Source organism: Lepisma saccharinum, chromosome 20 (assembly GCF_977018435.1).
Source record: "Lepisma saccharinum chromosome 20, izLepSacc3.1, whole genome shotgun sequence".
Classification (NCBI taxonomy): domain Eukaryota; kingdom Metazoa; phylum Arthropoda; class Insecta; order Zygentoma; family Lepismatidae; genus Lepisma; species Lepisma saccharinum.
In genome coordinates, this window is record NC_139248.1 from 56,577,726 (window position 1) to 56,588,665 (window position 10,940).

The window sequence follows — 10,940 nt, forward strand, 5'->3', positions numbered from 1 at the left end:
CTCGTGACATCAGTTTTTCTTAAGGTGAGGTGGGTTCTAACTTTGTTACCATGGACGTGAAACGACCTTCTGTAAGAGTTATTTCTTGAAATTTCATAAATATATCTTTCATTGGAGATTTGTAATTTGCCCTAGAAGCTTAACTAAGGCCACCTTTGGTTCACCTACCTTAATCAATAATCCCAACGTGGGTAGTTTTGCGTCGCTAGTGTTTGCAAATGTGTTTATATATTAAGGATTGAGCACGGGGTCGGTGAATTGGACTGCACACTTCAGGAATTGGGGGATGGTGTTAACTAACGGACAGACAAATGAAAACAGTAGGGACCACGTATCTACAGAGGAGACATGGAGCTCCAGCCATCTTCTCCAGCCATTACAAGCGTTTCTTGTGGGATCATATAAAGATCAGTGTGCGAATTAACCTTTTTCCTGGGGGGGAGCCCACTCAGTGCCTTATTCGTGATTTCATTTCCGGGGGAAGGAGTAGGTTTTTTTGGGGGTATGTAAATTTGTATATACAAGGCTCATTCAATATATAACGGGAAATATGTTAAAAGCACCAAAAGAACTACAGTACTATGTTTCAACATAGCCCCCCCCCCATATCAATGCACCTACACCAGCGCCTGATAAGGGCACAGATTCCACAGGAAAAAGAAAAAATTTTGGACGCGTGCGTAACCACTCATGCACCGCTCACTGGACTTCTCGTCATTCTGGAACCTCGATCCGTTAGTCCATCTTTCAGTGGGCCAAAGGTGTGGAAATCAGAAGGCGCGAGATCGGGCTAACATGGAGGGTGGGGCAAGGACTAAAACTTTAGGTCCTCGATGGTAGACAATGTGACTTTGGCAATGTGTGGTATCGCATTGTCATGGAGAAAAAGCACACCAGTGGATACCAGACCACGTCGTCTCTGCAGAGTGGCTGGTTTCAGTTTCTCGTGCAAAAGGTTGGAGTAGGTGGTACTGCTTACATTATGACCTCTGGGCATGCAATGTTCAAGAATTGGCCCCTTGTGGTCCCAAAACAAAGTTAACATGACCTTTCCGGCACTCCGTTAAGCACGCAGTGACAGACGCGACCTGGACGCGGAGAATCCTCAACACTGGTTATGCCCTGTTTGAACTTCTCAGCCCACTCGTACACTTGTGATCGACTCATACAGTTGTCACCATACTGAACTGTCACGCGGCGATGACTTTCTATCGGTTTCACGCCTTCACTCAACAAACATCTCACGATTTTCGCTGCTCCAGCTTGGAGCACTCCTGTAAGGGTGCCGCCATCTTGTGTAACTGTTTCCCAGCTTCCCGTGCGCGAGGCAGGAGTGGCAGCCTCAGCTATGAATGGCTAACAGATGCATTCAAAAAATAACAAACATATAACAATCACGGTTGTATTTTCCGGATATTTATTGAATGCACGTGTATTATCAGTTGGTAAACTCTACTATTTCCTTCCAGTTCCAAGTACCTTGTTATGCTTTTTTTCTTGTGAGGACCTTGGCTCGACCTGTTACTTAATTTCGTTACTTCCCCAGGCAAATAAGATGCATTACACTTTCAATAACTAACAACAACGGTTCAATCGAATTAAAAGACATTGAATGGTTGAACCGTGGCCGCTAGCCCTTGAGACTAGCCACAGCCACTCTGCCGGCACCGAGAGAACATTCCAAGGTTTCCCCTATTGCCCAAAAACTCGTAAGAAAATGGCAACCCCGTTATTCAGTCGGGTCCCTTTATATAGGCGATTCAAAAACAGACCAGACAACTGGAATTTTCCACCCTCACAGGTTTGAAGGTACAAGTATTTGAAACTAACCGCCTTCTGCAAGCTGGCTTTCACCGTCACGTAGGCCAACCCTACAGCAGGTTACATTTCAAACGGCATAAAAAGTATAACTGTCACTAAACATAAAATAACATTGAACATACATATACAAATTAATAAAATAAAAGGATCACGTAGTGATTCTATCATTACATAATTTCTCCTACAAGTAAAAAAAAACCGCAATATACAAAAATGTCAAGAAAACAATACATGGGTAGCTGTAACAACCTGAAAAAGAAAATATACACTAATTAACAAAAAGATACGCATGATTCATCAGTCACTGTCTTTAACACAAAGTTCACTAACTGTCCCTGAAAAAGAAAAAGGGACTACATTATTTTTCGTTATGGTCCACTAATTCCGATGACCGGCCTGCGGGATACCCTTTCCAAGGCCTGCCTCCTCTGCGTCGTATCCTCTGGCCCTCTTTCGGAAAAGACCTCGCGGTTTCTCCTTTGCTCCCGCCTGCCACTGCATCAGTGGGGGTTCGAACCTCAGTGTCTTCTCCTCTGGCCGCGCCGCTCTGCTCTCACGCCCTCTTCTTGACTTGTCAGGATCGCCGCTCTCCGACCTGCTCCCTCTGCTGCACAGCTTCCTTCCTTGGTGCTAGTGGTCCTGGGTTCGAGTTCCGACACTTAACGTTCCTGTCGGTCCTCTTTCTAGAAACACCACCGCCGACACCTCTCGAACTTGATCCTCCAGGTTCTCTGCTACCTGCTGTGCTGACTTGGCCTGTACGGCTCTGAAGATTTGCTACTTCAGCTTTTCTCAAAGCTTTTTTCGCATCAATTCTCCTTCCCTTTATCAAATGAGATTTCTGCATAACTATTTTGTCAACTGGATCATAATCATCAAACTCCACAAAACCAAATCCCCGTTTCTTCCCAGAAACTTTGTCTGTGACTATTTTAACGGCAACAACGTTGCCAAACTTCTCAAAGTAGTCTCTACGCTCATCTTCTTCCACGTCATTGTTCAAGCCACCTACGAACTATTTCTTTACTGTTACACCTATCCCTGGCTTTCCTATATCCTGTCGTATAACTGCTCTCTTTGAGTCCTCTTGACTTTTTAGACCCTTCTGGCTCTAGTGTCAGTGTCGTAGGGCAATTGTATGGCTTGTGTCGATTTTTACAAGCTCGTGTTGGACTTCTCTATGTACATCCAACAGCAAAAGAAATGGCATGTGAATTGACTCGTCTATTTTCAACAATATGATGATCGTTGACTGAAGCAAAAATCGTCAATAAGCAGAGAATGTCAACAGGATTTCATTCTTTTAAACAAAGCAGGATATAGAATAGAGAAGAATGAAAATGGCGATGGACAATTTGCCTACTATTATCTTTGCCCTAGTCTGTAGCATCCCTAATCAACCCCAGAGGTTCCAGGTTTGACTCTTGACTTGGCGTGGCTGTTCCTTTGTGAGTGTACTCCCAGTAATTTGCAACGTCCTGCCTTTAATACCTAACTAGTTAAAAAAAAGTAGATCCGGGACTTCGTATGTCAGGAACATGAACTAAATTATAACTTCCAAGGCTTGCACTGTAAAAACGCAACACGAATTTTAGACAATCTTGCATGTCCACACATGTATATCTAACAACAACATACAGATTTACATCCGCTGCTCTTGATTAGCTATCTAGTGCCAGAAAGGATGAAAAGATGAATTGTAATAACATTTCAATCACTTCCAACTATAAAACACATTTACAGTCAGAATTATCGTTATGCAGTTCTCTCGAAAACACGAAAGTTTATGTACGTTGTCACTCCAGCACTTTCACGTAACACCAGAAAAGAAAAACTCAAGCAAAAACTATTCGTGTGATCCGTTTCAGTTACCGTGTTCTTGTTGATTCCCGTTCTTCTTTTGTTTTACATCCCAGCTTGTCGTAAGGTAGTAATATGCAGGCGGGTCTATTCACTTGGTCTGGCGGTTGGAAGTGTGACGTCATCAGTGCTAGGTTATAATATTTAGGTTCACCAAGTTCAATTTACGGATTGACCTTCTAATTAAAGTTGTCTGTGATATCATTAACATTATTTGAAATATAATCTTAACATTTCAAAAATATCAAACCTCAAACACTGAGGTTCATTACAAATTTAATTTTGATTGATTGAATTTATAATTTTGGGTGCTTCAGCACTAAGGCTATTTTGTACCCGTCATATTATGCAGGGTCCAGCCCCTTATTATAACTATAATATAACTAACTTAACTGTAATGTCGGTGGACTAAATATTCATACCTGCTGTGAAGGGGCACTCAGTACACAGGGCAACACATAACAGCCCTACAGAGAATTATACTGGCCGTAGGTCCAGGCACCAGACCCTCGTTAGTCTGCAGAATGCAGTACAGAGTGCACTGCGTGGAAGGATTACCCCTTACACCCCAAATTTAATCTTATCACAAGTTCCTGAAGTGAAAATTAAAGACAGATGGCGCGATGGTTTACTTAACTATACATAGGAAACTATACCAAGGCTGACATTTTATGTTTCTACGATTATTATCACATTAAAATGATGTTCGATTGAATGTTATAACTGCATTTTATTATTTCGCAGAATATGATCATCCTTTTCGGTGAGTGAACAATGATGTATACTCCGTCCCAGCTAACTGTGGAGCAGGCAAAGCAAAACAAGTCTCTACGCAAATGATGACGCGAGACGGCTCCACCAATGAAGACGTGAGAGGAATGGAATTGCGACTGAAGTTACCAGCCTCCCCCATCAGTGTCTGCTGCTTTGCTTTGGCCAATATATTTCCCTCGCGTTTTTAACGCTATGCGCGACCTTGCTGCACAGCTAGCTTGGACAGGGTATACACGTACGTGTTGCACTGTGATACGATATGTTTAATTGCCTAGCCAGGTTTGTCAGCATCTGTATCCATTTTACGTTTCGGTCTGTAGATATTGCATACTTTCATATATACAGGGTGTTTCCGGGCTGATGATACAAACTTTCAGGGATGATGGAGAACGCCACATGTATCAATTTGAGATAAGGAACCCTTGTCCGGAAACCACTCAGTCGAAAGTTATAAGCGAAAAATCGGCGTGTGAAGATGTAATACTTTTATTACCTGCACAAGTTGCACAAGATGCTACAATCACAACAGTTGTTCAACAACTTGTTCAACAACTTGATTTCTTCATGTGGGGTCATGTGAAAAGTCTTGTGTACGAGACACCTGTCGAGACTGAAAAGGATCTCCTGGCCGCTGCCTGTGACGTTGTTCGAACGACTCCGGGGTTGTTCAACGCGTACGCCAGAACTTTGTGCGACGATGTCATGCCTGCAGCGAAGCTAGGGGACGCCACTCTTAACAACTGTTGTGAATGTAGCAGCTTGTGCAACTTGTGCAGGTAACAATAGTATTACATCTTCATACAGCGATTTTCGCTTATAACTTTCGACTGAGTGGTTTCCGGACAAGGGTTCCTTATCTCAAATTGATACATGTGCCCTTCTACATCATGCCTGAAAGTTTGTATCATCAGCCCGGAAACACCCTGTATTGTATTTGAGTTTTACGTAATAATATGCGGAATTATGATTTAGGCTTGTAATTGCATAGAGTAGATTTCTTTCAATGTAGGCTCTGAAATACGGGACGTTGCCAATCATTCCGATTCCAATACAAGTGCGGTACGCTCGAGCGTAGGAGACTCGAACGAGTTTGAGCGAGCGAAAGTGGTCCCATGCAGTACTCTAGTAAATTGTCTACTTAAGGTTTTTCTTTGTTTATGTGTTCTATGTTCGTTTGTGTGTTATGGCGTCGCATATAGGTGAATAGGCAGTGTCCTAATATACGATATCCAATATTTATCTCAACGCGCTACGACGCCAGGGGACCGAGTTCGAATCCTTGCCTGGGCATAGGTGTTTTTATGACTAACCTTAATTAATTTCATCACATCATCACTCACCCCCAACGTCACGATGAAGCGAGTCTACAAAAATTAAGACAAATCAAGTCATGCATCCATGTTTTATGTTTTCATTATTTTAAACTTTGCACCCCCTGAGCCACCTACGTGATAAATCCTGGCGCCGCCACTGGTTGGCTCGATTTAATTGTACTTGAATTGTTCTAATTTCACGTCACTTTTCTGCCTCCTTAGGCAAAGGCTGACGATGAGGATGAATGAACGATAATTGAAACCGACGAGGTGACAATCAAAAAGCCGATATTTCAACCTGGAACTTTTTTCGTTGCTGTAGTTAGGACACTATTTGCACTTGACTCGTTTCGCACAGTTAGATGCTTGGTGTTGCAAGGCAAAACTTACCATTGCAACTCATAAAACTCTCTCAGTATTACTAAAGGGGAAGCTTATGAGATCTCCTAGTGTAAAACTTAATGGTAGACCAATTCGGAATGTTAAGTCCCTTAAATACCTAGGAGTATATATTGACTCCGGTTTAAGATTCAGATCGCACGTTGACTATGTTATAGAAAAAGCAAAGACGGAGTTACATCGAACGTTGAGCATGGAGAATACAGTCTTCAAGGTTCCTTTTGATATCGCATTGATTTATTATAAAGCGATTTTTCTCTCAATTATAACATACGCTGCCAGCACCTGGGCTAATATAGCTTTTGAAGAACGGGTGAAGTCCAAACTTAGATCAGCGCAGCGCAACGTCCTTCTTCGGATCTTGGGAGGTTTTAAAACCACTCCTACTCTCTCACTTATTGCGATTGCTGGGGTCCTTCCCCTGGACATTGAGGTACAGCAGGCGGCTACCAAGTATTGGATTACCAAAGGAACGGGACAGAACTTCCTTGCGAACCATCATATTAATATTATGAGGAAACAAGAGGTTAAAGCCTTCTTCGCAAATAAGTGGGAGCACGAATGGAGTCAAGATGCTTCAATACGTACTAGGAATTTCATAACGACCATTGGTAAGAGGAACAAGTGGGTATACTTTAAACCATCCAAAGGTCTCACACACTTTATAACAGGGCATGGGCCCTTTAAAATGTATCTCAGGAGATTCAACCTGAGAAATAGCGACACCTGTGATAACTGTGGCGAATTGGACACACCCGAACATAAGGTGCTAAAGTGTAAGGAACACGCCTCAAGATATGTGAGTGAACTTAGACGTAACCTAGGCCAGTTCAATAAGGAGACAATTTTTGACAGCCAAATTAAGTTTAATATTCTAAATAAACTATCTGCTGAAATTTTATATATGGAAGAACTTAATTATAGTGTCAGATCCTCGTCGCAACAAAATGAAGTTTCGTCTGTTCCTACATATGTGAGAACAATCAATACAAGATCAATGACAAGAATATCACTCAGGACAGAATCCCCTGAACAGTGTTAGACTAGATTTTATGAAGGTCCCTCTTGCATAAACAGACGGAAATTTTATATTACGTCAAGTAGATCAAAGTGAAATCGGTGGGTGCCGGACTATTTGGCCCCGAGACAATAACGGAACTAAGTGATCTTAAGTGATAAGTCTGAATTGGAAGAACTGTATGCAAAGTGCTCTTAGATTGAGGCTCGTGTGAGTGTGGAATTGCCAACTTGGCTCTAGACCCTTTTGAAGATTTAACCGGATAAAACTTCGAGGGATTCAAGTGCTGTATTAGAACGGAAGAAGTTTGAATGAATGTCATGGACAAAGACAACTTAAGAACTTAGAACTCCCTTGTTGGGAACTATTCTTCCCTTGGAAATTCCCTCAGGGAAGCCGAAGGTGAAAGGATAAGGAATTTTATCATATCATCTATTCAAGAAGTCCGACTTCCAAACATCTTCCACTGCCTTGAAGAGTAGGGAGTAGATTGAAAATGAAGAAGAAATTATGGAACCCTCAAGAGTTAAGGTTACACCAAGAAGCTAGATTGAATCCACAGCCGAATGATCCATCCAGAGCTCCAATGCCAATGGTGCCTTAGGGCTCCCTGTGTGCCACCCAGGTTAGAAGGAAGTTACCAGAAGCCAAGAAGCCACCAGAAGCCAGGATGACTACAAGACTGGAACTTCCCATACTTCGGGAAAGTCCTTCCTTGGGTAATTCCCTTGTTTTCGGGAAGCTTTAGGTCCAAGGACCTGTAATGCATATATATTATCTATTTATCTGTACACTGTTATTTTCTTGTATATATTTATATCTTGTATTTTACATAATCTATCATATTATTATATTATAATATTTTCTCTATTAAAGTGTATCTAATATATATTAGATTACACAGTCAAATAAATTTAGAAGACTTAACACTTAGTCTAAGGACTAATTTAGTAAATACTTATTACATTTTGAACATCTTAACTTACTGCTTATTTTCTTTTCATTCATATATTCTCTTTCTGAGTCATAACTAATTAGTACATACACCTTGGTTTATAACATAGATATCAAGGTATAGAACCTACTCTCCTTTCCCTGTCCTCACCTATTTACCAAGCTGTAAATCTCTTTACCTGTCCTTGCATCCCCAATTTTGGCACCCAACCACCGCTAATGTGCCTAATCGTTCTTGTCACTGTTTGGATGTAAGAAGTTGCCTTTAACGCAGTTAAAGTAACAGTTACTTTCCAGCAGCGTAAAGGATTTTCTATTATCATTGGCAGACAGACAGAAAAATGGTAAAATTAACAATACATTACACTCCAGTACAAGGTATTCACATAAAGTCTGGAACCAATGGAATTTTTATTTCATTTTCTTCTAGAGAAGACTGGTCCACGGTCACCCGATCTAAACCCTCTAGACTTCTCCCTCGTGTATGAGGCGAAAATCACAAGTCTGGATCATCTTCGTTAACGCATGACTATAGCCTGCACGTCCTTGGACCTAGAAATGCTTCATAGAACCTAAAGGAAAATGGTCGAAGGTCTCCAACTATGTGTGGAAAATGATCGTAGACATGTCAAACAGTTTTGTAGAGATCTCGTATTTTATAAAATCTAGTGGTAATATTATTTTTTCATTTTTGCCATTTGTTCCAGACTTTATGAACATCTTGTGGTATGTAGGTACTTTCTATGCCCTTCTGTAGACCAAATTACATACATATGTGTAGTGGCCTCAACGATGGCGTAATGATAGCATCGTCGCCTGTAAAAAAGGATTTCTGGGTTCGAACCCCGGTCAGCAAAAAGGCGTTGTTTAGTATTCCTTCACCAAATTCATCATGTCATCATTTATCGTCATCGTTGCGATTAGCCAAGAGTGACATTAAACGACAAGAATAAAAAAACACCTTACAGTACAAACTCTGATGTTTCTAACTCTAACAATTTCTGAGTTACATTTACGAATCAATTGGCTTCCATTGTATACTGAAATGAAATGAAATGAAAGAGCCAATAGATGGGAAAAAATAACGAATTAAATTCGAATCTGTAAATAATTCGGTTAGACAAGGATCACATCTACAGCAGACAAAAGAAATTTCATTTCGTAAAGTCTAAAAATATCTCAACAGATGTCAAACAAAACTTTAACATATATATTATTTCATATTCATCAACGAAGCCCTCGCCTAATCAAAAGAAACGTACAACTTTTCTTAAACTCATGAATCCCATATAAGCAGTAGAAATTTATAGTTATTATCTTAATATTCATTAAGGAAAATTTCAATTAGTTAGAGAATATTATATCAAAGACATAATTACGAGTATATTAAAAAAGGATTGATATTCAATATATACACGATAAGTGTACAGATCGACATAGTCAATTGAATTATAAAATACGGTATGGTATATTAAGAAAACAACACTTATTCTAATTAAGAAAAATCGGTGTAATTTGCAATTATATACACTTTCATATTTCAATTTATGATATTATAAATTACATTATTACTAATCTTGAGGAACAAGTATCTACATTAGAGTTTAATACTATTTCAGCTATACAACAATATTTGTAATGGATTACTAAGTTCAGTTGACAGACATGACTGTTCACGTCCAAAATCTAAAAACTGACGTAATTCTTGAGATTCTGAAGTCAGTTCACACCCTAAGTGTACAGATGGACGTCCTCTAGAACCTTTGGTATCTCTGTCCACACGCTAGGTGTAGAGATGGACGTCTTCTGGGACCTCTGGCATCTGTCCACACGATAAGTATACAGATCGAAGTCTTCTGGAACCTCGGCCATCTGTCCACACGATACGTGTACAGATCAACTTATTCTGGGACCTCTGGCATCTATCCACACGATAAGTCTATAGATCGACGTGTTCTGGGACCTCTGGCATCTGTCCACACGATAAGTCTATAGATCGACGTCTTCTGGAACCTCTGCCAGTTGTCCACACGATAAGTGTACAGATCGACGTCTTCTGGGACCTCTGGCATCTGTCCACACGATAAGCGTACAGATCGACGTCTTCTGGGACTTCTGGCATCTGTCCACGATAAGTGTACAGATCGACGTCTTCTGGGACCTCTGGTATCTGTCCACACGATAAGTGTACAGATCGAGGTCTTCTGGGACCTCTGGCATCTGTCCACACGATAAGTCTATAGATCGACGTCTTCTGGGACCTCTGGCATCTGTCCACACGATAAGTGTACAGATCGACGTCTTCTGGGACCTCTGGCATCTGTCCACACGATAAGTGTACAGATCGACGTCTTCTGGGACCTCTGGCATCTGTCCACACGATAAGTGTACAGATCGACATCTTCTGGGACCTCTGGCATCTATCCACACGATAAGTGTACAGATCGACGTCTTCTGGGACCTCTGGCATCTATCCACACAATAAGTCTATAGATCGACGTCTTCTGGAACCTCTGCCAGTTGTCCACACGATAAGTGTACAGATCGACGTCTTATGGGACCTCTGGCATCTGTCCACACGATAAGTGTACAGATCGACGTCTTCTGGGACCTCTGGCATCTGTCCACACGATAAGTGTACAGATTGACGTCTTCTGGGACCTCTGGCATCTATCCACACGATAAGTCTATAGATCGACGTCTTCTTGGACCTCTGGAATTTGTCCACACGATAAGCGTACAGATCGACGTCTTCTGGGACCTCTGGCATCTGTCCACACGATAAGCGTACAGATCGACGT

The 10,940-nt window shown here is 41.2% G+C and overlaps 1 protein-coding gene across 1 annotated transcript; it reads right to left on the reverse strand.

Annotated features, from left to right (window-relative positions):
* Positions 1–2,312: 2,312 nt before the first annotated feature.
* LOC146003477 (heterogeneous nuclear ribonucleoprotein A1-like 2) lies at positions 2,313–10,011 on the reverse strand. Its single transcript, XM_083141767.1, has 2 exons — positions 9,901–10,011; positions 2,313–2,836 (listed from the first exon to the last, which is right to left on the reverse strand). The coding sequence occupies exons 1-2, from the start codon at positions 10,009–10,011 to the stop codon at positions 2,396–2,398; spliced, it is 552 nt and encodes a 183-aa protein (XP_082997893.1). The 3' UTR covers positions 2,313–2,395.
* Between the last annotated feature and the right edge of the window lie 929 nt (positions 10,012–10,940).

Bases quoted from the DNA above. Each gene is read 5' to 3' on its own strand.
- LOC146003477 (XM_083141767.1), bottom strand. From the start codon at position 10,011: ATGGCCGAGGTTCCAGAAGACTTCGATCTGTATACTTATCGTGTGGAC. The intron at 2,837-9,900 runs GTTCTAGAGGAC...GTAAAGAAATAG, and splicing joins TGTGGACAGAGATACCAAAG to TTCGTAGGTGGCTTGAACAA.